At 43.3% G+C, this 27,711-nt stretch overlaps 1 protein-coding gene across 27 annotated transcripts in view; it reads right to left on the reverse strand.

Annotated features, from left to right (window-relative positions):
* The window catches only part of USP34 (ubiquitin specific peptidase 34), a 280,867-nt gene that overhangs the window by 166,390 nt on the left and 86,766 nt on the right, over window positions 1–27,711 (reverse strand). For 16 of the 27 annotated variants that reach the window (XR_010599944.1, XM_042857217.2, XM_065589646.1 and 13 more), the window contains 9 exons: window positions 25,167–25,381; window positions 23,899–24,014; window positions 23,689–23,816; window positions 9,501–9,590; window positions 7,972–8,067; window positions 6,490–6,572; window positions 5,364–5,411; window positions 3,613–3,767; window positions 2,617–2,730 (listed from right to left, as the gene is read on the reverse strand). Coding sequence is in view for 26 of the 27 variants with exons in the window: in XM_042857217.2 (XP_042713151.2) it covers window positions 2,617–2,730; window positions 3,613–3,767; window positions 5,364–5,411; window positions 6,490–6,572; window positions 7,972–8,067; window positions 9,501–9,590; window positions 23,689–23,816; window positions 23,899–24,014; window positions 25,167–25,381 (1,045 nt within the window). In the remaining variant the exon portion in view is untranslated. Of the gene's footprint in view, window positions 1–2,616; window positions 2,731–3,612; window positions 3,768–5,363; window positions 5,412–6,489; window positions 6,573–7,971; window positions 8,068–9,500; window positions 9,591–23,688; window positions 23,817–23,898; window positions 24,015–24,981; window positions 25,080–25,166; window positions 25,382–27,711 lie in introns of all 27 variants that reach the window. The other 11 variants (XM_065589645.1, XM_024099851.3, XM_042857218.2 and 8 more) reach the window with 7 other exon arrangements.

Here is a 27,711-nt window from a genome sequence, read left to right on the forward strand (position 1 = left end):
CTGGTCTTCGGAGACTTTTTGCTCCTTTTGCCTCTTAGAGGATTTTCCCTCGCATCTGAGGATCTGTCCTAATTGGTGCTCCCATTTGAGAGATAACTCATAGGGATGGCTTTGAATCCCTGTGTTCTCCCCATTATCCAATGTATAACTGGAGAGGAAATGCAGGAGATCACTCCCTACAGGAACCCAGATTCTTCTCCTGGTAAAAAAAGAAGAGTCACAACAAATGTCAAGGGAATCTACTAACCAGCTAAGAACATGAGAGGGGAGACCAATATTTTTCACCATTTCACCTTCAAGGTAGACTGTACGGATGGAGGAATCTGAAAGAATTTTGTACTTAATTCTCTGATCATTGAGGAAGGACCTGGCTGCTGGATCCCAAGAAGGACTGACCCACCATTGCAAAGGTATTTCTGGATGTGCCTTGGGTGGTGTGGGAGGACAAAAAGCCCCAATGTGCTGTCCTTTATGACCTTTCTGCTGACAAAACAGAAGTCTTTAAGCTGGGAGCAACTATGGCAAAGCTCCTTCCTGTGGCTCCTGAGAGGGCCTCCTCTCAAATGGAGTACCTCTTGGCCTTTCACCTGGGCTTTTTGGCCTACTATACTGAGGAGATAGAAACAAATGGAAGAAATGAGGTCAGCAGGTGGCCTTAGAGGATATAAGCCTCAAAATTATTATTATTTACTACATCAGCAGCACAAAACACAACTTTCACTACAAGAAATTCAGCCTGGATATTTTATAAGAAGAGTACCACTTTTGTTCTTAATATGTGCAGCACTGTACATATAAGATAATGTAAAGTACAGTAACGGAAAGTGAAATACCACCAATGATTAAAAATGTGTTTCATAAGCAAGCTCAACTATTTCTCTTCTTTTTATTTTTTTTTAAAAACAGTTTCCAACATGTTTAGTAGCTTTTAGTATTTAGGACAAGCGTTTCATATAAACATTTTGGGCCAGATTCTGACAGGCTCTTATATATGTGCACAGAAAGGTGGGGGGAGAGGAAAGAGTACACAAAAAGCCTCCTCACTCTCTTCGCATACCACACACAAGCCTTGTCATAAATTATATTTCCTGACTTCATAGTGCAGCGACTGGTCTCTCCTAGTGTTCTGGTGGGCAAACACCACCCCAAAAGGAACACAGTCCTGTTCTCTTTCTGCATTAGCCTGCAAGGCAAGACCAGTATGCAAGGGCTAGCATGCTACACCCAGTGTAAAGGTGTAGTAGCAGGCATGGAGGAATTCTACCTGCAGCTGCAATTAAATCATTATGGACTTTATCATTCTTTTCTGGCAGTTTCATGTTGGAATGGTATGGAGCTGTCACATCCCAGGGGGATCTCCAGGAGAAATTTGGTTTCCAAAAGGCTTATTTCCATTGGGATCGCCCCATCCAGAAGATAGTTTTACACCATCCCAACACAGAACTGTACCTAATAGGCATGACAGAAACTTTAATGATGTAATTGTGATGACTGACTTATTTTATCTGGTCTCTGATTTGTTATTGTTTGCATGCACTGTAAGTAATTTATAATTTAAAAATATCTTTCACTGCAGAATATCTACAAGCTATTTGTATTATCAGCATTAAAATCTCACCTTCCCCATCCTCCATCTTTTTTTTTTAATCATAGAGAGAAAGTGTGTTCGTGAAATTCAGGAGGCTAAATTTTCACCTTTCATAAATGGAAATACTTTCAGAGGAGACCTTAAAAAACAGAGGTCCTGTCTGGCACACATGAACATTAAAGATCTCATGGCACTTGTTGCAAGAACAGAGGTTTGCATCCGTGAATTCAATCAAAATTCTCACATGCCCATCCACACAGCTCCTCTCCACAGGACACTGTTGATCAGTGTGTCAATTGGTTGCTAACATCCACTTCAAATATGGTTACATTTCTGAGGTGCTTTATGGTGTAAAAACACCTTAAGAATCTATCAGGACAAGATGTTCTACAATCTACAGCATATTATATGAATGTAAGACATATTATATCATGACATACTTCTAATCAAAATGAATATGCTGTTAAGTCCGTGAAGATTATCATGTGCTATGCATTTATTATTACTAACTGTAAACATCACAAAGACCTATTCTGATTTACCTACTAAACAAACATTATTTAACACATTTCATTTATGGCCAGTGTGGGAAAACCCTATAGACTTTAACAGGCAGTAGGGGGTGGACAGAAGCAGCCTGCATTTTCTTTGTGGACTCTCATCAATCCCCTACCCAGAGAAATCAGAAAACAACCCACATAACTGCAGTCCTTGCCAGAAAGCATAGAGTGGAGTCACAATCCCCTCTCCACAACAGATGAAGGAGAATGCATGCATGCACGAAGAAGTGGGGCATCAGTCACAGTCCCCCATACACCTGAAAACTTTGAGACCTATAGTTCCTAGAGCTCTCGCTAGAGTGGACATCTGCATTGCCCCCCATACAGGGCTGTGATTTAATGCCACTTCATGCTCAATACCTCTCACTAAATAGCCTTAAGGATATTAAGATATAGCTAAAAAAATGTACAGAGAATTAACTTAATTTTAGGGAAGAAGGGAAATTGTAGCATGATGTCAATACTTACCTCTGAGTTTGAGCCACCATCATATGCACTGGTAGCCAATCGGGCCAAGTTGCATAAATGTTGAAACAGGTTTAGACCAGTCATACTAATAGTTTCAGGTTTTAGCTGTGGCATCTAAATAAAATAAATGTGCCTTAGTATGAAAAGAAAATTGACAATGATAGAGATGGCAATGATTTCAGGGCATTTTTTCTCTCAAAACACACAAGAACTTCACTGCCACCCCAAAACAGACTTAAAAATTGTAAGGTCAGTCAAGTTTTGTTTTAGCAAAAGATGTGAATCTCTTTGTACTGTACAGAGAAAACCACCAATAATGACAATGCTCCCCAATGGACCCCCCGAATTGGTGTTGGAAACTGTTTAGAATGGGCAACATTTTCAGCACTGTAACATTAGCACTTAAACAGTTGTCAGCAACAGGATAATTTGCTAACGTACCTGACTCTTCAGGATTTAAAAACAACTGGGGTACATACGGACAACGGAATTACACACCAAGATGTAACTGTCTTTATATAAAAAAGGGAGTGGGTGTGTCAGAAAGAAGGGTGGCAGGGAACAGGAGTTCCCTTAAAGTCAGTGGAGCAGTAACAGTCAATTTACAGCCACTACTAAAGTCCTAAGCCTTCTGCTGCTCCTGTGCCTCTGCTCCACAGAAGGCAAGAATAGTAGATCCATATACTGGCAAACCTCCCCTTCCCTCAGCTTGGCTCTGGTCTGTCCCGAAACCCAACTCCATCGAGATGCACAGAGAGACATTGCAGACTAGAAATCTATGGCAGGCAGGGGGGATGGGATGGACACCTGAATAGGATTGCCTTCCACCTCACAATGCAGAGGAATAGTTCCATTGCACCTGGCGCCTTCCATTGCTGCAGAAATGGCAGGATTTCCCCACAGAAGTAACTTTAAATATATTAAAATCACTTTGATACAGACAAAAAAATTTAAACTCAAATTAATGAAGTTAAATTAAAAACTGTTTTCATATACCTTTTCTAAGAAAAGATGCTTGTAGGTTTCCATTCCCATAGCATGCTGATCTTTACTTCGTACTTGATTTAAGAACCAGTGTAATGCATCATCATAGCACTCAGAATCTTCTACTAAACAATGCCATAAAATGTCCACTTGTTCTAAACTCAATCCTAGAAATAAAATGTTTTTAAATGCTTCTTTATAATGTCAGATAAATTTGCATATTCTATCTAAAACAGGACAAGTAGAAAAGGCATAAAAGTCTTTGTCAGGATGGTAAGTTTTAAAAATATATCTACTAGCAGCAGAACCCTTTATCTCCCATATGTAGCAATCAACTGACAGGTATCTCTTTCTCTGGCATTTTTGTGCAGCGTGGAACTGAGGAGTTGCCATGGCTTTTTGTCCTTGATGATGTGAATATCCATACAAACACACACTCAGGATTTCATTCCTATCAAACTGCAGGAGGTTTCTCACTTTATAATGTGTTTAGACACATTCTGGACTTCATTTTTGAGTTGGGAATGGAGATAGTGGTTAAGAATTATATCCTTGTCATGATTTGATTGTTACTTCCTTCAAGGGGAGATCAATACCCAACTTAGCTCTCAAAGAACTTGACTTCTTTGGCTTGCACTCAGAAACTGGTGTTCCTGGTTAGGCTGTAGATTTCTTCAAGGGAGAACACTGTGGACTATTTTATCAATGGCACTGTAGGACGTTATACTGATTTTTTGCCCTTGACTATCGATATTATGGCTCCTAAATACCCCTCTCTTTGTGCCATCCTGAGGTCACCTTTATTCACAGACAACCTATAACAGATGAACTGTGAGGGGAAAGAGTCTAGAGTGCCACTGGTGGAATCTGAACTTGGAGTATGACCAACTGAGGCACAGAGAAATTGTGAGGTCCTGTGCCATACTGACAGCTAAGTAACCTTTCTTTTCTTACATCATGGTACCCATGAAGTCTTGATCAGCACAACAATTCTAAAAGTGAACAGTCTATTTATCCACAAGCGCTCACTCAGAATTAATATTTTCTCAATTTTAGGAATTTTCTATCTATTGTACTGCCTGGACAAATCGAACAGACTGAGGCAGGATTATCTGGTCCTGTGACAGCACAGCCATACCAGCAGGTGGCAATAATAGTAATATCTTCTTGAATTTTGGCTAGTTTTGATCATGCAGATTCAGAAGGTACTTGGAAAGCTGCAGCCTATACACTGTTAGCTGGAACACATGGTTACTAAAAGCATGGTTTGACCCAAATGAGTGGTTAACTAAGTATCACTTATTACTGACACTCTCACTAACTACTATCTTATCTCTAACTCTAATCTTTTGGGGAAAGGTTATTTTGAAGACTGGGGCAAAGCAACTGCAGAACCATCTAGAGTCCTCATATTTTCTTCACCCCTGTAATCTGGTATTAGGCCTGGGGAAGATACAGACCCTCTATGTTGGTAGCAATAGATTTTACATTTAAAAAAATCAAATTAGTTTAAATTGAAATGAAGTTAACTTTAGGAGAGTTTATTACTATAACTACAGAAGCCGGATTAGCTATGCTATGCAGCAGATCTTATCCATCAGAGGCTGCCTCATCCAAATACGATAAACGGACTACTGGACAGCCAAGTGGGATATCATCTGGAGTATTTTTAATGCTTTATCTTGACTGTTCATACTAGAAAATAAATTACTATAAGAATTTCTAGGCTTATTCACTATTTGGAAGCAGTAGCATGTTCTTACTGTTCATTTTCATTTGCTGTTGTGTATGGAGTTGCATTTTCTTTGGTGCTGTTAGAAAGAGAATGCCAATAATTAGTACATCCCCCTTCCTCTCTTTCTTGCTGTTGAAACACCTTGTTCACATGTCTGACCAGGTGCTTCTAATGTGCTCATCAGCAAGTTCCAACAAAATTATGCAGTGCAATTAATTAGACAGAATGATTATTCTCCAGCCTTTTCTTATGTTATGACACGGAAGTGGAAGTTTATTTAATTAATTATTGTGATTGTATTAATTTTCTTCAGGGAAGTAGTGCCAATAGTTCAATCTCACATTCCAGATTCTCTTTGTCTGCATCTGTTTCCAGCTGCCACGTTAAGTTCTTGGTCTTGCTATACTGTAATAGTGTGCAACTATTCTGTGAAGTGCTCCTTGATCTCAATCTTCCATTGAAAATCCAGCTTTGCGGCTAAATAAATTCCGCCCCCCCAGGCCTGCTTTTCCTCTGAATGGATACATGAGCAGCATGTTTGTCCTTCATACTTAATCCAGTCACGCATATTTTAGTTTAAGTGCCATAACTTCATTAGAATCAGAGTTCACTGATTGCTGTTCTAACTCAATAAACTAATGTCATTATAGGAATTAAATTTGTATACTGATCATTTTCATTCTAAAATATTATTTAATTGTCCCCAAATATTACCACTATTTAGCCCACAAGACATTATTCCAGAAAACCACTTGTAAACTACTTTATTAACATAAAAATAAATAACATTTTTGCACTCATATTGCACTTTCCATCCAAAGACCTCAAACCACATGATGTAGGGAAATATTATTATCCTAATTTTAATTATCATCATCCCTATTTGTTAGAAAATTGAGTCTCAGTGAAGTTAAATGACATGACCAAGCAAAGTTGGGAATAGAATCCAAAAGTTCTGATCCCTAGTTCTGTGCTTTAGCTACAAGACTATCCTCCTCTCAAAGTACAGCATTGTAGATTAACCTTTGATGACGTTGTTTAAAAAAAATTGTCATATTAATTAAAAAAATAATCAGATTGTTAAAAAGTAGATATGTTTAATGATAAAATTCAAGGGATGGATATTAATTATCAGGCAATATAAAAAAACTTACTGAAATGATCTGGTGATCCAAGAGTTGAAAAAACACATGTCAAAAACTGAAGACGCACTTGAACTTCTGCACTGTGGCTGTACCTATATTTGAATATTTTTAAAATAAAACATATTTTTAATTCATTTACAAATGTTTAATTACTTATATCAATCCTTCTTTATCCCTGCGCGCACGCGCACACAAACACAAACTTGAGCAAACATAAGAAAATAATTTCTCATTAATTTTTTAAAACTACTTTCAAAACTTCAAACTAAGTTCAAGAAGTAATGTAAACCCCACTCATACAGATTGTAGCAAAATACAAATTAACTGGAAAAAGAGAACAGGGGGTGGGGGAGCAATAGGCGAGTTTTGTGTGTACTTCATGCACCTTTAATAAGAACTGTATCTGCTCAGCACCATGCAGAATGGGGCCTTCACTAAATTTCTAATACACGTGCAAAATGCTCAGAAATGTCTGAACTTCTAATCATTACATAAAAATGAATTACTCTTCTTGCAGCAATCTTTGCAAGTGCTGCCTACAAATTTTAACTATATTCCCCACCTATTATGAGATGCATATTTATTTAAAGTAAAAGAGAGGAGGAGAACAATATATGACCTAGTTTTCAACAATGAACTATTTCACATAAAAGGCTAAATTTTCAGTTAGTTTCAAACCAGTCTTTAAAATTGTAACTCATCACATAGATCTCTAACTATGGGATTTGTATATGCAGATGAAGGTTTTCGTGAAGCTGAAAATTAGACCCTAATTGAAAGCTAAATTTTTCAAATGTGGATGCCTAATGTTAGGCACCTATATCAATATATAGATACATAAATAAAAGTGACCTGATTTTCATAGATGCAGATCCTGTGAGTTGCAAGTGCTCAGCACTGCTATAAATTAGGCCACTTTTAACTAGGTTTAAAAATAGACTGAGGTACCTAATGTTAGGCACCCAGGTTAGAAAATGGGCACTAAAGTTTTAGCACTTGAAGCTAACTGTACTATCTTAATGAGATTTTATAGCAGAAGGAAAATTTGTAGAAACACCTTAAAGGTTTTTAAATACACTAATTTAGATGCCTTTGGTCAATTTCTGTAAAGAACTCTTTACCTTGTATCAGTAAATGTAAACATTCAAAGCAATAATGATTAACAAGGATCACTCTTAGAAAGAGTGAAAAGGATTAACATGTTTTTAAAATTAAAGGCAGCTATTTAACATGCTAATATGGGACACAAAGGATGATCTTATTAAAATCAGTCTATAAATATTTGGCTAAAGACATAATACGGTTGCAGCAAGTCTTCCTACTGGTCATCTTTCTTGCACCTCCATTTCCCCAACAAGGGTAATTAATTATTATAATAAAAAGGGAATGGTCTCAGAAGGAATTGCCATAAGGAGAAGAACAGAAAAATGAGTTTAAAATTATAAAATTATATAAAATACTCACAAAATTAGATGCATACACTATACTTACAATGCATGTTTATGTCGTCCTTCCCTTACTGCTTGAATGTAGTGTATCAAATTATCAAAGAAGAGTTTCATCATGTTAAGTTCTTTTTCTGCCCACCTGTGCAATTTAAAGAGAAAAGATATTTTGCCTAAATGAGACATATGTTGTAGGAAAATTCATGTGCAAATTAACAAAGCTAACAATCCACTTTCCATATGCCTGGAGGTGTGCCCCATCACTTATAGAATCTTGAGACATCTCCACTACGTTTCTCTGCTCTATCTTCTCACCCTTAAGGCTCCATAGTGTGGCCATCATTTTCTGGCCTAGGACTAACAGATGGAACTTCCTTCAGAGCCCATCAACATTGCTCTGTAAGGCTCTGATTCAGCAAAGTATTTAAGTGTCTAACTTTAAGAACATCAATAGTAGTTTCACTGACAAACTCTATTTTAGCCAAATATTTATAGACCAATCTTAAGATCTTCAATGGGACTACTCACATGCTTAAAAGTTAGGTATGTGTTTAAGTACCTTGCTGAATAAAGGTGTAAATGGCTACAGGAGTTGCTGATGAGTGACATAAAGCACTACCTTTCCAAAAAGTCCAAAAAGCTTCAAAAACAGACTCCAATGAGAAACTGCTGAGCTTGAATTGATATGCAAACTAGATACAATCAACTTAGGCTTGAATAGAGACTGGGAATGGCTGAGCCATTACAAACATTGTATATCTCCCCATGTAAGTATTCTCACACTTCTTATCAAACTGTCTGTACTGGGCTATCTTGATTATCACTTCAAAAGTTTTTTTTCTCTTACTTAATTGGCCTCTCAGAGTTGGTAAGACACCTCCCACCTTTTCATGCTCTCTGTATGTGTATATATATCTCCTCAATATATGTTCCATTCTATGCATCCAAAGAAGTGGGCTGTAGCCCATGAAAGATTATGCTCAAATAAATTTGTTAGTCTCTAAGGTGCCACAAGTACTCCTGTTCTTTTTGCAAAAAGTCCAGGTATGCTTCCTCTGCAGCACTCAAAACTTCTGCCAGCTCAGAGACAAAAAACTGAACCTGATTTTCCCCTAAGGCAGAACAGCACTACACAACCTTTACTTTTAAAAATATTAACATTTTTAGTGAATTCTGCATTGCTCAAAATGATTGGATTTACAATCAGAACAGGTACAGCACAGTCTCTGGCAATACAAACTTACCCACATTGTCCCCATCAATGCACTTCCAGCATTCTATAGCAAGTCCACTTAGGGGGATCTAAAGGTGCATATCCACCCAAACATTAGCCTTAGCTCTGATAAAGCTTATCTAATGAAGAAATCTGCTCATCAGGAACTTAAAGACATCAAACTCATTTCATATAGGCCACCAGATGGTAATGACTTTGAGTAATAATCAACCTGAGACCTGGACCAGATTTGAATATGTGATCTAGATGTGAAAGGCTCTTTATCCTATCAACAGCCCTTTGGCAATCATCACTTTCCTTTCTTTTGGGGGGGGTAGGTGAGAGAAGGTATTTTTACTTACATTGTTATCCAATGTGTATCATAACTGCTCCCAAATTGCTGAAATGTACCAAATAACTTTGGAAGAAGACGAAGTGAAACTACTACAGATCTAAAGGGAGGAAAAAAGAAATAACTGGAATATGATTTTTGTAAATTAAAATCGCTGACAGTACTTAAAGTTATTGTCAGGGGTGCATGCTCTTCACTGACAAATTCACTTTAAATTGAAAGTATTGGGCATATTTAGGTGAAGTCCACCTTTGTATGTAACCCTCTCATGAACAAGATTTGGAGTGTGAATATTATAAATATTTATATATAAATAATACTTTATGCACAAGATTGTTCTCAAGTTTAAAATAAAATAATATTCACTTTGTTCGTTCCAGAACTCTGATATTTCAAAAGATTATGCCAAATACATGTTAATAAATATATCGGAGTTTCATGCTGAGAGGTAATACATTTTCTTTTGAAATTTTAGCAAAATTTAGCAAAATAGGTCCAGTTTAAAGCACATGAAATGTATGTAAACAGAATTAGATCTGCCCCAAACTGCCAATATAGTAACAATAAGATATGTATATGTAGGCTATGGGTGCACACCTGAGGAGCAGGCAAAAAACAAGGCTAATTGCTGAAATCTTCAGCAACCCAAGAAGTGTCCCAATGGCCTAATGTTGCACACCGCTGTTTGGTGTGCTGAATTATGTTTATATTTCATTTTTAAACAATTCTGAAACAACTGTTTAAAGTTTAAACAATTATAAGAGGTTTATATAATGTGTCTTATACTAAAAAAAACAGTTCCTAATAAAAATAGTAACAGAACATAACAGGGAAAAGATTGCAGCCTACGGCTTGGTCACCTATTTCACCTGAATTCGTTTTTATTTATGCTGAGCTTCAGACAATAGAATATAAATCAATAATGTGCTAGACTTAAATGCCTAGGATGTATTGCGCCACTGCAAATCCCTAGCTGGAGCAAGGAATGGCCCAAAGGATCTCCATTTACATATTGAAGCTAAAATAATTCTCCATTTAAGCATCTTATTTGATATCTCTGCAGTGGATCTGCTTGGAAAATTTAGCTCTAAAAATGAAATCACCAAGCCTTAACTGGTTTGTGAAGGGCCCTAGATAGTCAGATCTATAGCTGTGTGTTTGTCATAGCCATGTCTGTCATGACAAACACTATGCACCATAAATCATGGTATTAGTAAATCAGTTAGCCCACTATGAACAAGATTCTGCTATGAAGTTTTATCAATTTGGGTCTGGATTAGCATATTGGAAATAAGACAGTTACCTTTTCTGTAACTAGTGTTCTTCAAGATGTGTTGCTCATGTCCATTCCACAATAGGTGTGCGTGCTCGCCACGTGCACCGGTGCCGGAAGTTTTTCCCCTAGCAGTACCCGTAGGGGAGCGCCCCAACGACCCCTGGAGTAGCGCCACTATGGCGCGGTATAAGGGGCACTGCTCACTCCCCCCACCCTCAGTTCCTTCTTGACAGACAACTCCGACAGAAGGGAAGGAGGGCGGGATGTGGAATGGACATGAGCAACACATCTCCAAGAACACCAGTTACGGAAAAGGTAACTGTCTTTTCTTCTTTGAGTGATTGCTCATATGCATTCCACAATAGGTAATTCCAAGCTATATCTGTTGAAGGTGGGTAAAAGTTCACAGACATCCAGGACGGAGTACAGCCCTGTCAAACCCAGCGTCCTCCCTGGTTTGGGAGACGATCACATAATACGAGGTGAACATGTGAACCAAAGACCATGTGGCAGCCCTACAAATGTTCTGGATGAGAACATGGGCCAAAAATGCAGCTGATGAGGCTTGCGCCCTAGTCGAGTGCGCCATCACAATCGGCGGCAGGGGGACTCCCGCCACGTCATAACAGATACGAATACACGAGGTGATCCAGTTGGAGAACAGCTGAGTGGAAATCGGCCGAACACATGAGAGGTGATGAACAGCTGCGAGGACTTCCTGAACAACTTTGTATGTTCTAGGTAAAAAGCCAGAGCCCGTCTCACATCCAGCATGTGGAGGTGGCGCTCCTCATTGGATGGGACTTGGGACAGAGCACCAGCAGGAAAATGTCCTGACCCATACAGTAGGCGGAGACCACCTTGGGGAGGAACGAAGGATATGGTCGGAGCTGGACCTTATCCTTATGGAACACCGTGTACGGGGATTCAGAGATCAGAACCTGGAGCTCCGAGACCCATCTAGTGGATGTGATCACCATCAGGAAGGCTACCTTCTATGAAAGGTGCGACCAGGAGCATGTAACTAGCAGTTCAAATGGGGGACCTGTCAACCTGGTCAGCACCAAGTTCAGGTCCCACTGCAGGACTGGGGGCCTATCATACAGGAAGAGACAATCCAAACCCTTAAGGAATCTGCCAGTCATGGCATAGGAGAATACCGTATGGCCCTGCACCGGCGGGTGGAAGGCCGAAAGGGCTGCCCACTGGGAAAACCAAGACCACTTTGCCAGGTAGGCCTGACATGTGGCGGGCCGTCTGCTTTCCAGGACGACGCGTCAAACCCCTTCCGAGCAAGTCCTCTCCTCCCTGCCTAAACATTGAGCAGCCACGCCGTGAGGTGGAATGCCGCTAGGTTGGGGTGGAGGAGGCAGCCCTGGTCCTGGGATAGCAGGTCCAGGCGGGATGGCAACGGCCACAGTGGGGCGACTGCCAGGCTTGTGAGAGTCCCGTGCCAATGTTGCCTGGGCCATGCCAGGGCAATCAGGAGGACCCGGGCCCTGTCTGTTTTTATCTTTTCCAAGACCTTGCCAATCAGCAGGATTGGGGGAAAGGCATAAAGAACCTGGCCCGACCAGGACAGGAGGAAGGCATTGGAGATGGCACCCACTCCCAACCACAACCCCCCTCCGGAGCAGAAGTGGGGACACCCGTGGTTCTGCTGTGTAGTAAACAGGTCCACCTGGGGAGTGCCCCACATTTGGAAAATCCTGTGCACCATCTCGGGGTATAGTGACCACTCGTGCTGAGAGGAGAAGTCTTGGCTCAGGCAATCCGCCCAAGAGTTCCGGGCGCCTGATAATTGGTGGGCTTGCAGGCAAATATCATGGGCTATACAGAAGTCCCACAGCCTGAGGGCTTCCTGGCAGAGGAGTGGGCCCCGCCCTGCCTGTTGATGTAGAACATCGAGGCTGTGTTGTCTGTGAGAACCCTGATCACTCTGCCCTCCAGGTGTGAGCAGAAGGCCACGCATGCCAGACGGACCGCCATGAGCTCCTTGACGTTTACATGCAGGGCAAGGTCCTGCGCGGACCACAGACCTTGGGTCTGAACATTCCCCACATGGGCTCCCGACCCCAGGTCCAACGCACCGGACACCAGCTCCATGGACGGGGGCCAACCCCTAAATGGGACCCCATGGAGCATGTTCCCCGGGGAGGACCACCATCGCAGAGAGGCAATCACCAGTTTGGGCACAGTGAGGACTTTGTCCGTCCTGTCTCTGGACTGGGAGAACACCGAGGCCAACCAGAGCTGGAGGGGCCGCATCCTGAGTCTGGCGTGGCGAACCCCATATGTGCACGCCAACATATGACCCAGGAGCTGGAGGCACACTCTGGCTGTGGTCACAGGGAACCTTGTGACTGTGCTGATGAGCTCCCTTAGGGTCTCGAATCTGTCCTGTGGGAGGGAGGCCCTGGCCAACATCATGTCCAGAACTGCCCCAATAAACTCTATGCACTGCACCCAGACTAACGTGGACTTGGGTGTCGTTTACAAACAGGCCCAGACTGGTGCACATGGACAGGAGGAGTGCCACGTGATCTCATACCGGTGACCTGGAGCTGCCCTTGACTAACCAGTCATCGAGATAGGGGAAGATCTGGACCCCCGACGTCTGAGGTAGGCTGCTACCACAGACATACACATGGGAGCAGTGGATAGGCCAAGCGGAAGGACCGTAAATTGGTAGTGTTCCCGCCCAACCGTGAAATGGAGGAAACGTCTGTGTCCCTCGAATATATGAATGTGGAAGTACGTGTCCCGCAAATCGAGGGCAGCGTACCAGTTCCTGGGATCCAGGGAGGGGATGATGGAGGCCAGGGAGACCATGTGAAACTTGAGCTTTACCATGTACTGGTTCAGGCCTCGCAGGTCCAGGATGGGCCTGAGCCCCCTTTGGCCTTTGGGATGAGGAAGTAGCAGGTGTAGAACCCCTTGCGTCTGAACTCCGCTGGTACCACCTCCACCGCTCCTAGGCCAAGGAGCTGCCTCACCTCCTGCTCAAGCAGGGTCTCATGAGAGGGGTTCCTGAAGAGGGACAGGGATGGAGGATGGGTGGGTGGGGTAGAGGTAAACTGGAGGATGTAGCCCCAGGAGACGATGTTGAGGACCCATCGGTCCGAGGTCAGCCATGATCACTCCAGGAGAAAAGCACACAATCGGTTGGAGAAGGGAAGCTTTATTGTGGGTGGATCCCTGCTGTGCCCCGGGTGTCCTGTCAAAACTGACGCTTTCCCGCCTGTTTACCCTTGGAGGGCCCAGGTTGGGGCGCAGACCAGGATTGCCTCTACGGGTGTTTTTTACAGTCCCTTGACTTTTCATAAGGGGGCTCATATTTAGAGTGGGTGGCCTGGGTGGGAACCTGCTGTGGTTTAAACTTGGTCCTGGCCGAGGCTGGAACATAGAGGCCAAGGGTCTTTAGTGTTATGCGGGAATCTTTCAGGCCGGGAAATTTCATGTTCGTCTGTTCCACAAACAGGGCCTTGCCATCCAACAGAAGGTCGTGTAAGGAGTTCTGCGCCTCGCTGGACAACCCAGACAGCAGGAGCCATGACGCCCTTCTCATGGCTACTATAAAGCCATTTCAAATCATTTTTATTACAAAATAAAAGTTATTTTGCACAAAATAATTTGAGCCTGAACTTCATAATTTCTCCCAGGACAAGCAACCAGCCTTAGTCACCCTTATGAAAAATCCAGTTTCAGAAACTCAGATCAGGGTTTTGACCCAATTGTAATGAGATATGCTCCAAAAAGTGCTTAATGTTTCTTCTGAGTTACAGGCATGAAGGTTCTCTCATAAAACTATGAAGAGGACTGAAGTCTAAAAAGAGTTGTTGGCTCTGCGAACGTCTAAATCTCTTCTATGTTAGCCATAGTTAAATGCACCAAAGGTTTATTAAGATAACTCTGCAGTCAGCAAACTTGTCTTGCCACAGGAAAAACAGGCTGTGTGCTTCTCATCTTCTTCTGGTTTGCTTAAGTGGGTCTAGGTCTTCTCAGTGTGCATGTATAACTCCCATGAAAGTTAACCAAATTTAAAAATGTTCTTAAGCATATAAGAATGTAACTAAATTAGTACACATATATAAATTTAAGGAAGATGTACAAGAAAGAGAAAGTTACTTACTTTAACTGGAGGTTCTTCAAGATACGTGGTCCCTATCTGGATTCCAAACACAGGTGTGCATGTGCGCCATGCACCAGAGCCAGAATTGTCATGTGTCATGCTTCGGGCACAGTGGTGTGGCCGAAGCTTTAAGAGGCTGTGCGGGTCGACCCTGCTCCAGTTCTCTCTTACCCAGCAACAGAGGAGCCCGGTGAGAGGGGAAGGAGGGCGGGATTGGAATCCAGATAGGGACCACACTTCTTGAAGAACCTCCAGTTACAGCAAAGTAGCCTTTACTTCAAGTGCTGGTCACTATGTGGATTCCAAACGCAGGAGAGTAGTGAGCAGTGGTCAGGAAAGAGGGGGGTGCGAGGGCTATCGAGAAGACCAAGTCTGTACGACAGTGTGACCGACTGCAGCATCCATCATTGTGGAGGGAGCAATGGCATAATGAGTAGAAAAAGTGTGGACTGAGCACCAAGTGGCAGCTTGACATATGTCTTGCCATAGAACAACCGCGAGGAAGGCTGACGTGGCAGCGTCTGCCCATGTGGAGTGGGACATGATTCCTAGCTGGAGCAGAGTGCCCGATAGCTTATTACTGGTCTCGATGCAGTGGCAGATCCACTTGGAGAGACGTTGCAAGGAGAGGGCGGAGCCGTGGCGACGCTCTGCGATGGCAACAGAGATCCGAGGGGGATGGGCGGAAGGCATGGGTGCGATGGAGATAAAAGGTTAGCACCCGACGGACATCGAGGGAGTGGAAGGTGTGGTCCATGGACAAGGTGACTGGGAGGTGTATACTTCGGTTGAGCTGGAAAGAGGAAGCCACCTTGGGCAGAAACTTGGGATGTAGACATAAGGAGACTTTGTCCTTATGGAAGATGGTGAATGGGGGGTCCATCATCATGGCTGCCAGTTCACTGATATAGCATGCAAAGGTGATTGCCACCAAGATGATGACCTTCATGGAGTGCTGGGTGAGAGAGCAGATGGTGAGGACTTTGAAATGGGGTTTCGTGAGGGTCAAGAGGACCAAATTGAGATCCCAAGGCGGGGTGGGCTTTTGTACAGGAGAAAAACATTGAGGAGGCCCCAAAGGAAGAGGGAGGTCGTTGGATGAGTAAAGATGGAGAAGCCATCCACGGTTGGGAGGAAGGCACTGAGTGCAGCTAGATGAACGTGGACAGAGGAGTGCACTAGGCACAATTGGCGGAGATGGAGGAGGTAGTCCAGGAGAGTAGAAATGGAGACGAAGTCTGTTGAGATGTGGCGCTGGCATGCCCAGGCAGTGAAGCAACACCACTTAGCAATGTAACAGGTACGAGTGGTTTGGCGCCTGCTGTTAGTGAGAATGTTGCAGACGGGCATAGAGTAGGCCTGGTCTACATACGATCCCCAACCAAATACCAGGCCGTAAGGTGAGGAGGGCATGGACTGGGGTTTGCAGTTGTTTGCGGACTTGTGTCAGGAGATTTGGGATTGCGGGGTGAGCAGAGAGGCGGAGAAGGTTGTGTAGCACTATTGGCGAGGTCAGGAGGGAGCTACAACGATTACCATTGCCCAGTCCCAGTGTATCTTGCTTAAGTCCTGGGAGAGAATAGGAACCAGCGGAACGGCACAGAGAAGATCCAAAGTCCAGGGAATGAGAAGGGCATCACCCTGAGAGCCCGGGCCCACGCTCCCTCGGGAGTAGAACAGCAGAACCTTGCGGTTTATTTGTGTTGCGAGGAGATCCTAGCACAGTGTGCCCCACTGACAAAAGAGGGAATAGAGACTGGAGTCGTGGAGCTCCCACTCGTGGTTTGCATGAAAGGATCGGCTCAGAATTGCTGGTGCCCGGAAGATACACTGCATGTCAGGGTGATCTCGTGTCGGAGATACCAATTCCAAAGACCGTTAACTTCCATACAAAGAGCAGTGGACTTGGCACCACCCTGCCTGTTGATGTATATGACTGCTGTCATGTTGTCTGACAGTATTTGAACGTGGCGGGAGCAGAAGGAGGGTAGAAAGGTTTGACAGGCAAGGCGGACTGCTCGGAGCTCTAGGACGTTGATGTGCATCTGTGCTTCTCGTGGTGACCAAAGGCCCAGTGCTGTGCAGTGACCAAGATGGGCAGCCCAGCCCACCAATGTAGCATCTGTGGTAAGTGGGAGGTGTGGGGGGTGTAAACGGACACCTGCTAGGACTGTGGATGGGCTGAGCCACCAGGGAAGGGAAGCTAACACAGAAGGCGGAAGGACGAGCAATTTGTTTAGTCAGTCTGACTGTGGATCGTAGACAGTGTGGAGCCAGTGTTGAAGGCAATGCATATGGAGGCAGGCACATGGTGTAATAGTACTGCAAGCCACCATGTGGCCCAGAAGGGAGAGTCACTGATGGAGGTGTATGTGTGGACAGCTTCAGAGCATCACAATAAGGGAAACGAGGGCGGCGAAGCAGTCCTTGGGGAGAAAGGCACGGGTCACAACAGAGTCCAGCTGTGCCCCTATAAAAGTAAATGTTCGGGTAGGGACGAGGATCGACTTTTCCTTCTTGATGCAATATCTAAAAATTGCGGAGGAGGATGCATAGAATCCATATGGTGGTAAGGAGGCAGGAGCAAGAGGGTGCCACGAGAAGCCAGTTGTCCAGGTAAGGAAAAAGGGTATGGCCTTGTTGGTGCATGTGAGCCACCATAATCATGAAGACCTTCATGTGAAGACGCGGGGGGGAGGTAGCAATTCCGAAGGGAAGAATGCACAACTGATAATGGGCACCACCCGATATAAAGTGAACGAATTTGCAGTGAGCGGGATGGCCGTCTGTGAAAGTATGCATCTTTCATATCGAGAGCTACAAACCATGCTCCACGGGAAAGGGAGGGGATGATGAGGAGAAAGGTGACCAATCAAATGAAAGTTGTGAATAAACTTGTTCAGGGATCGGAGATCCAGGATGGGGTAAAGATCGTTACCTTTCTTTGGAATGAGGAAACAGTGGTAATAGAAGCCGCGGCCATGGTAGCATCGTGGAACAGGTTCTATGGCACCCTTGTAGAGGGGCATTGTGGAGAAAATGGTCTTGTGAAAGGTCTGGAGGGTGGCCAGAAGGGAAGGAAAGGAATTTGATGAGGTAGCACTGATGGATGATGTTCAGCACCAAACGGTCGGAGGTGATTCTGCCCCATTTGCGGGCAAAGAGGGCAAGACGACCCCCAAAGACGACTTGTGGCGAGACTGAAGGGGCCAAGCAGGGTATGCAGGTCTTGAGGGAAGAATCAAAAGGGTTGTTTCAGTGGTCAGTGAAAGGTAGAGGTGGCAGAAGAGAAATGTCAAGGTTGCTGAGAGCGAGGGCGGAGGTGAGGTGAGTCAAGTGTTCACTGGGGATATGTTTGGTAAGTGGTCCGTGGGCAAGGGCGGAGGGGTGGACGTTGTTGTTGACGGATGGAGGCTGGATTATCGATGCCCAGGGAGTGGATTGTAGCTCAGGAGTCCTTACCGGAGTGAAGGGACTCATCCGTTTTGTCACTGTATAATTTATGATCGAAAGGAAGGTCCTCGAGGATCATCTGGACGTCTTTAGGGAAGCCACTAGACTGGAGGACTACGCCAGATACCAAGGAGCAAGATGCAGTGTCTGCGGCGTCAACCCTGCCCTGGAGTATGACCTTGGCTACCAGTTTGCCCTCATCTATCAGGCATTGGAATTCCTGCTGGCGGTGTAGTGGAAGAGTGTCTTGGAAGTCGGCCAGTTTGGAGTACGACAGAAAGTCGTATTTGGCAAGAATAGCCTGGTAGCTGGTGATGCGGAACTGTAACCCTGCTGATGAATAAACCTTGCAACCCTAAAGTCTAGTTTTTTGGCAGCGCAGTCAGGGGGGTGCATTTGAAATGTTGCTGATGGACACATTCGGTTGTGGCGTTGACCACCAGGGAGTTAGGTGGTAGGTGGGTAAAAAGAAAGTTGGTGCCCTTCGAGGGAATGAAATACCAGCATTCTGCCCTTTTTGGTGTAGGGGCACAGGATGCTGGCGTGTGCCACACCGCCTGGGACTGTTGTAATATGGTAGTATGGATGGGTAAGGCCATACGAGAGGGTCTGGGTGGCTGAAGGGTGTCCAGGAATTGGTCCTCGAAGTCCTGAACACCTTCCACCAGGAGACTGAGAGAGGTAGCCATGCAATGGAGCAGGGACAGGTACTGTGCATGGTCATCTGGTGGTGAGAAAGAAGGTGGAATAAGGGCATCATTCGTTGATGACCAAGCATCTGTAGGGATGGGTGGTTCCGATGGTGCAGTCAGGGCCAATGGTGCCGACAGAGAGGGAGCATCCAGGGGTTCTTCATGGAGGATGGCGGTATGAACTGAAGATGAACAGCGCAGGTGATGCATACTGCGATGATGGTGGGGTCCCACGAGGAACAGTAAGGCCAGAAGTAGGGATCGCCATGCAGCGGCAGTGTCCGTGGGTACCGGAACCATGGGTCAGCCGTAGGACCACAGTCCAAGGGTCCAGACTGTAGGAGTGGGCCGGGGAAAGGTCCGTGTCTGGGTCAGAAGACAAGTCAGACTCCAAAGGGTCTGGGAAAAGAGGAGCCATCCTCACTGTCGAGACCGATGGTGCCAGGCGTGGAGCAGGAGGACGGTCGACAATCAAGTGGGGCTCGTCTGTCACCAGAGCTGGCAGAGAATGATGGAGGACAAGGACTTCGTTGGCAGGAGAAGGGAGTCTGGAACCGGGAAGAGGTCCAGAGTGCGGTGAAGTGCTCGTAAAGGGCACCGTAAGTGCTATCGACTGTGTCAAAGGCAATAAACGGTCCCAAGTACGCTGAACCAGGTGTGCCAAGCCCGAGGGTCCTGGTGGAGCTGACGGTGCTGAGAATGAAGGTCCCAGTGTCGGGGGTGGAGGGCGGGGCCGACGGTGAGTGATGGTGTTTGGAGCGGTGCTCTGTGCACACACTCTTCAGGGCCGAAGTAGAAGCTGGACCTTCTGCTGTGATGCATGATTTCTCATCCGACCCATCATAGCTCGGGGAGGTAACACTGCGTTTTGAGGCAGTCCTCGTCAGGGAGCCGCCTTTGTGCCTGTACTTGTGCTTCTTGTGCATGCAGTGGGACTTAGGCAGATGCTACGGTGCTACCAGTGCCACACGAGGGACCTGATGAGGCGATCACTGCCGACGATGGGCAACGCTCCAGTGGTTGCATCGGAGCCAGGTCTGGTTGCGCACACGGACACATTGCCTCCTCCGTTAAAAAACTATGGAGACAAAGTTCATGAGCAGCTCGGGTCTGAGACGGGAATGAGCGGCAGATGGAGCAGCGGGAAACTACGTAGGCTTCACCCAGGCAGTATAGGCAATGGGTGTGTTCATCACTCACAGTGAAAGAGCAAGGGCACGAGGCACAATTTTTGAAGCAGGTTTGATGGGACATAGTCCCCGGGCCAGAAGGGAGGAATCCCCAAGAGAGGAAGTCCAAAGAGAGAACCTAACTAGCTACAATGAATAATGGACAACTAACTAGATAAGAAAACTATATACAATGAAAGGTTAGAACGCAGTTCTCTTAGGTGGCTAAGAGCACGGAGGAACAGGGGTTCAGACTCTGGCCATGTGGCGGTAAGAGGAAACTGGAGCGGCGTCGACCTGTGCAGCCTCTTGAGTCTTGGACGCACCACGTGCCCGATGCATGATGCATGCGCGGGTCAACGGACATTACTATGAACCGTTCCAGCTCCGGCGCATGGCACGCATGTGCACCCACATTTGGAATCCACACAGGGACCAGCACTCAAAAAACAGTTACCTATCACTTCCATAATTATTGTTTTTTGAGATATAGTGCACACGTCCATTCCATTTTAGGCATCCATGCATCAGAGCCAGAGAATTTTTTCCCATAGCGATACCCTTCAGGGCAGCACATGTGCCTTCCACAAGCTCACAGAAACAAGGGATCAGAGAAATGTAGGGTTTGAAGGGACCTTCAGAAGTCATCAATTCCAGCCCCCTGTGCTGTGGCAGGACCAAGTAATCCCTGATAGGTGTTTGTCCAACTTGTTTTTTAAAACTTCCAATGATGGGGATTCCACAACCTGCCTTGGAAACATACTCTAAAGCTTAACTGTTCTTAGAAAGCTTTTCCTAATATCTAACCTAAATCTCCCTTCCTGCAGTTTAAGCCCATTACTTCTTGTCCCTCCTTCAGTGGACATAGAGAACAACTGATCTCTGTCCTCTATACAACAGTGCTTGAAATATTTCAAGATTTATTAGGTCCCCTCCCCCCCCAGTCTCGTCTCAAGACTAAACATGTCCAGTTCTTTATAAACTTTCCTGGGAAGCCAGGTTTTCTAAATCTTTTATCATTTTTGTTGCTCTCCTCCAGACTCTCCAATTTATCCACTTTTTTCCTAATGTGTGGCACCAAAAGTTGGACATCAAACTCCACCTGAGACCTCACCAGTGCCAAGTACAGTGGGACAATTACCTCCCACGTCATACATTAGACAGTCCTGTTAATACACCCCAGAATAATATTAGCCTTTTTTGCAGCTGCATCACATTGTTGACTCAAATGCAATTTATGATCCACTATAACCCCCAGACCCTTTTCAGAAGCACTGCCACCTATCCAGTTATTCCTGATTTTGTAGTTGTGCATTTGATTTCTCCTTCCTATGTGAAGTACTTTGCACTTGTCTTTACTGAATTTCATCTTGTTTAATACAGACCAATTCTCCAATTTGTCAAGGGCATTTTGATTTCTAATACTGTCCTTCAAAGTGTTTGTGACCCCTCCCAACTTGGGGTCATCTGCAAATTTTATAAGCATACCTCCAACTCCCGTATCCAAGTCATTAATGAAAATATTGAATAACTGGACCCAGGACAGACCCCTGCCGGACTCCACTAGATATGCCCTCCCACGCTGACAGCAAACCATTCATAACAACTCTGAGTATGGTCTTTCAACCAGTTGTGCACTCACCTTATAGCAATTTCATCTAGATCACATTTTCCTAGTTTCCCTGTGTCAAAAGCCTTACTAAAATCAAGAAATATCACATCTACTGCTTTCCCCCCCTCCATCCACTAGGCAAGAAACCTGTCAAAAAAGGAAATTAGGCTGGTTTGGCATGAGCTGTTCTTGACAAATCCATGCTGGCTATTCCTTACAATCCTAGTATCCTCCAGGTGCTTACAAGTTGTTTAGTCATTTATTTCAGTATCTTCAGGTACTGAAGTTAGGCTGACTGGCCTATAATTCCCTGGGTCTTCTTTGTTCTCCTTTTATAACATAGGTACTATGTTTGCCCTTCTCTAGTTTTCTGGGACCTCACGTGATCTCCAGGAGTTCCTAAAAAAAAAAATGCTAATGGTTCCGAGCTTGCTTTAGCTCAGCAGTTCTCAACCTGTGGGTCAGGACCCCAAGGTGAGTCATGACCCCATTTTAATGGGTTAGCCAGGGCTGGCTTAGACTTGCTAGGGCCCAGGGCCGAAGCCTGAGCCCAAGCCTCACCATCCAAGGCCAAGACCTGAGAGTTTCAGCCCTGCATGTTGGGACTCAGGTTACAGGCCTTGGGCTTCAGCTTTGCCCCTCCCCCCGACAGCGGGGCTTGGATTTGGGCGGGCTCAGGCTTCCATCCCCCCTCCTGGGGTCATGTAGTAATTTTTATTGTCAGAAGGGGGTCACGGTGCAATGAAGTTTGAGAACTCCTGCTTTAGCTAGTTCCTTAAGTACCCTAGGATGAATTCCATCAGGCCCTGCTGACCTGAACGCATCTAATTTATCTAAATATTCTTTAGCCTGTTCTTTCCCTATTCTGGCTTGTGTTCCTTTCCCCTTGTTGTTAGTATTGTGTTGAGTATCTGGTCACCATTAACCTTCTAATAAAGACTGAAGCAAAATAAACACTGAACACCTGTGTTACTGAGAGGGAAGCAAGAAGTGAGTCATCCTATATGAGCAACGAATCTGGTCCTGACACACACAGGAGGTCCTGTGCTGCTGCATATGCCGCAGGCGTGGTTGCTACCAACAAAGCTGTTTACAAAGTTGGTGCTGCAGACAAGCCGGCAATCTCGACAGTATCTGATCAGGTTCCTGAGTTGATGACTCAAGAGAACCCGAGTGTGGTACTGGGGACCATCTTGCAAAGGCTGCCCTAACCTCGGTACTCGACTTCTCATGGTGGGCCAATGGGGACTGAGCCCTTGAAGAAAAAGCGGATTGCCTGCTCCTTGCAGGGCCCCAGAGAGAGAATATCTTCTATCAGACACCCTTCAATCTGGGGTGCCACTAAGTCTGTCAGTGCGCTGAGAAAGGTGTGGAATCTGAGTCTCCGCACACCAAAAGGCTCAGTACTGAATGTGGGCACAAAGCTGCCTCCATAAGAATGTCTCTGACCAAAATTCTCTATCTTTCTCTGTCTTGGTCCAGAGATTGAATCCCTTTCAGATAGGGCATTTACACCTGATGTGACCATCACCCTGGCACTTTACGCAGCTGGAGTGGGGTTCGCTGACTGGCATCAACTTACTGCATCCAGAACAGCATTTGAAGCCCAGAGATTTCAGCATGTCCCAATTCAAAGCAATATCAGAAAGGTTCACATCACTCTTCAGATTGATTTTTTTCCCTTTACTTTTATGTTTTACCCATATCAGCTTTAACATGTCTTTGAGTAAAATTAAGAAATTAATATATATTCAGCATGACCATTATAAGGCATAGGCTTAAAGAAAGAAATGGCTATTTTGATACATGAACATAGAAACAGATAAATGTAATAATCTGTGATAGCATAAATAATTTCAGTTACCTGTTATTTGCTAAGTTTTCCAGGCAGCCTTCGATGAATCTCATTCGGATCTGCCTATCAGTAAACCAGCACACTAAGGAACAGAGCAGCTTCTCTGCTTCATTTATTAATCCCTCAGAGAGATGAATCTACAGAAAGTAAGAGAAAAGATATTGACAAGCACGTATTTATTTTCTTTTGGCAGATATTCTTTTCTGATATTTAACTTACTGCATCTTCATCCTGGACCAGATCCCACAAAAGAGTATTTCCCTTCTTACAAACATTATCCAAGTTAATATCCGTCACTGCGTTGCTGTTGTACTGGTGTTTATGGACTGCTGGCCCTAAGCAAAACACAGATGCTATTATTGAATATGCACAAAGAAATACCTAATTTGAATATTGTGCTTCAATGTATGGCTATTATCGGTTTCAAAAAATCTATTTAAAAACTTTGTATTTATTATTTTGTCAGATTTTCAAATCCAAAAAAAGTATAATTGAAAACTTTCTGCACACATGGAAACACTCAAAAGAAAATCAAGGCAACATAACCATGCAAGAATGATTAACCTAAAGCTCATAGTTTGTCCCTGCTAATGGAAGACATACTTGAAACATTTCTTTAAAAAAAAAAAAAAAAGTCAATCTGTAGATCTAAGGACTGGAGTCTTCATAAACAACCATCTTGGGGAGGACACAATGAATGTCAAAATTTTCCTCCCTTATATTGTACTGTGATTTTTAAGCGGTCTCTTCCATCCAACAGAGCAACAATAAAAACAGGCATTTAGTTTTCCACCAAAAAAATAATATTTCACTAACAGATTTTTTAAAAACCACTCTTTTGCATCTGGAATCCGTAAGGCACAAATACTGATAGGTGCAGTTTTGCTTTTGAAATTGTGTGGGCACAACTGATACCATTTAGATGTCTAAGAAACTAATATGTAGGCAAAATCAAGTAGATGTTTAAAATATATGAGTTCTGTCTGCATACAATTGTATGTACTATATTGCAATGATTTGCACTTGCAAAATTAAAGATACCAAAAGGAAATTAGGATAAGGTCCTTTTCAAATTCATAATTTGGGTATTCATAAGGATAAAAACAACTGGATAAGACCTCAAGCAGAATGCTAAAAAAGTGATCTATAGTCCACTAGTTTTTATTTTATCTTGCGTAAAAGTCATTTGACAATAGAAATGGAAGAAAACATATAAAAATATATGTATATAGCATACGACATGTACAAAGAAATCCTTTGAAATAATACAGCATCTTCCACATTGTTAAGAGTTTTACACACTTTGTGCATGCTCACACATTACTGGGGGGAGTTGATTGATGGTTTTGTTTGTTTGCTCATTTTCTTTGCTTCTTAAAATGATCTGTTTGTTGAAATTACTGGAGAGTTTATTTTTAAAAAGACAAAATTCAAGTTAGAAGTACAGAAAAAGGGTTGCTGTTTTTCTTACTATTATTAACTATTACCTTGAGTAAGGTGTTCATGGTAGATAGAAGCAAGGTTAGGAAGGTGCTGTTGAAGATGAGATGTTAGCTCAGCATGTGAATTAATCTGTACAAGTTCTTCTTCACAACCAGACTCTTCACCATCAAAATCAGCCATATTTTTTTCAGATTTTGCACTGACCTGGGAACTACTACAACTGACATCATCTGCACTTAGCATATCGTCAACCATGTGTCTGTAAAATACAGACAAGCATTAAAATGAATAATTTCAGAAACATGTTTTGTACAATAAAACTAATTTTATAAATTCCAATTACCATATAATTTCAGATATAATTTATCACAACAAATGAAATAAAAAATATTTGTATTAGGGCTGTCAAGCGATTAAAAAAATTAATCACGATTAATTGCAGTTAAACAACAATAGAATATCATTTATTTTAAATATTTTTGCATGTTTACTACATTTTCAAATATATTAATTTCAATTACAACACAGAATACGAAGTTTACAGCGCTCACTTTGTATTTATTTTTTATTACAAATATTTGCACTGTAAAAAACACAACAAAAAATTATTTTTCAATTCACCTCAAACAAGTACTGTAGTGCAATCTCTATCATGAAAGTTGAACTTACAAAGGTAAAATTACGTACAAAAAAAATGGCATTCAAAAATAAAACAATGTAAACCTTTAGCACTTACAGGTTCACTTCTTGGTCAGCCAATCACTCAGACAAACGAGGTTGGTTACAATTTGCAGAAGATAATGCTGCCTGCTTCTTATTTAAAATGTCACCTGACAGTGAGAACAAGCGTTCTCGTGGCACTGTTGTAGCTGACATTGCAAGATATTTACGTGCCAGATGCTCAAAAGATTCATATGTTCCTTCATGCTTCAACCACCGTTCATAGAATCATAAAATATCAGGGTTGGAAGGGACCTCAGGAGGTCATCTAGTCCAACCCCCTGCTCAAAGCAGGACCAATCCCCAACTAAATCATCCCAGCCACGGCTTTGTCAAGCATGACCTTAAAAACCTCTAAGGAAGGAGATTCCACCACCTCCCTAGGTAACCCATTCCAGTGCTTCACCACCCTACTAGTGAAAAAGTTTTTCCTAATATCTAACCTAAACCTCCCCTACTGCAACTTGAGACTCCTTGTTCTGTCATCTGGTACCACTGAGAAAAGTCTAGATCCATCCTCTTTGGAACCCCCTTTCAGGTAGTTGAAAGCAGATATCAAATCCCCCCTCATTCTTCTCTTCTGCAGAATAAACAATCCCAATTCCCTCAGCCTCTCCTCATAAGTTATGTGCTCCCTACCCTCCAGCGTATCTACCACTCCTCCCAGTTTAGTGTCAGCTGCAAACTTGCTGAGGGTGCAGTCCACGCCATCCTCCAGAGCATTAATGAGGACATGCTTCCAGGCTGATGATGGATTCTGCTTGATAACAATCCAAAGCAGTGCAGACTTCGACTGACATGTTCATTTTCATCAACTGAGTCAGATGCCACCAGCAGAAGGTTGATTTTCTTTTTTGGTGGTTTGGGTTCTGTAGTTTCCGCATTAGACTGTTGCTCTTTTTAAGACTTTTAAAAGCATGGTCCACACTTCGTCCCTCTCAGATTTTGGAAGGCACTTCAGATTCTTAAATCTTGGGTTGAGTGCTGTCGCTATTTTTAGAAATCTCACATTGGTACCTTCTTTGTGTTTTGTCAATTCTGCTGTGAAAGTGTTTTTAAAACGAACATGTACTGGGTCATCATCCGAGACTGCTATAACATGAAATATATGGCAGAATGCGGGTAAAAGAGAGCAGGAGTCATACAATTCTCTCCCCAAGGAGTACAGTCACAAATTTAATTGACGCATTATTTTTTTAATGAGCATCATCAACCTGGAAGCATGTCCTCTGGAATGGTGGCAGAAGCATGTTTAGCATATTTGGCATGTAAATACCTTGCAACGCCAGCTACAACAGTGCCATGAGTATGCCTGTTCTCACTTGCAGGTGACATTGTAAGTAAGAAGCAGGCAGCAGTATCTCCCGTCAATGTGAACAAACTTGTTTGTCTTAGCGACTGGCATAATAAGAAGTAGGACTGAGTGGACTTGTAGGCTCTAGAGTTTTACAGTGTTTTGTTTTTGAGTGCAGTTATGTAAACAAAAAAAATCTGCATTTGTAAGTTACACTTTCACGATAAAGAGATTGCACTTCAGTACTTGTATGAAGTGAATTGAAAAATACTATTTCTTTTGTTTATCATTTTTACAATACATATATTTGTAATAAAAAATAATATAAAGTGAGCACTGTGCACTTTGTATTCTGTGTTGTAACTGAAATCAATATTGAAAATGTAGAAATATATCCAAAAATATTTAATACATTTCAACTGGTATTCTATTATTATAAGTGCAATTAATCACAATTAAATTTTTTAATCACAATTAATTTTTTCGAGTTAATCACATGAGTTAACTGCAATTAATTGACAGCCCTAATTTATACGCAATGAAGCAATTCAACACAGCACATGAGTCGGTTAAAC

Source organism: Chrysemys picta, chromosome 3 (genome assembly GCF_011386835.1).
Source record: "Chrysemys picta bellii isolate R12L10 chromosome 3, ASM1138683v2, whole genome shotgun sequence".
Classification (NCBI taxonomy): Eukaryota; Metazoa; Chordata; order Testudines; family Emydidae; genus Chrysemys; species Chrysemys picta.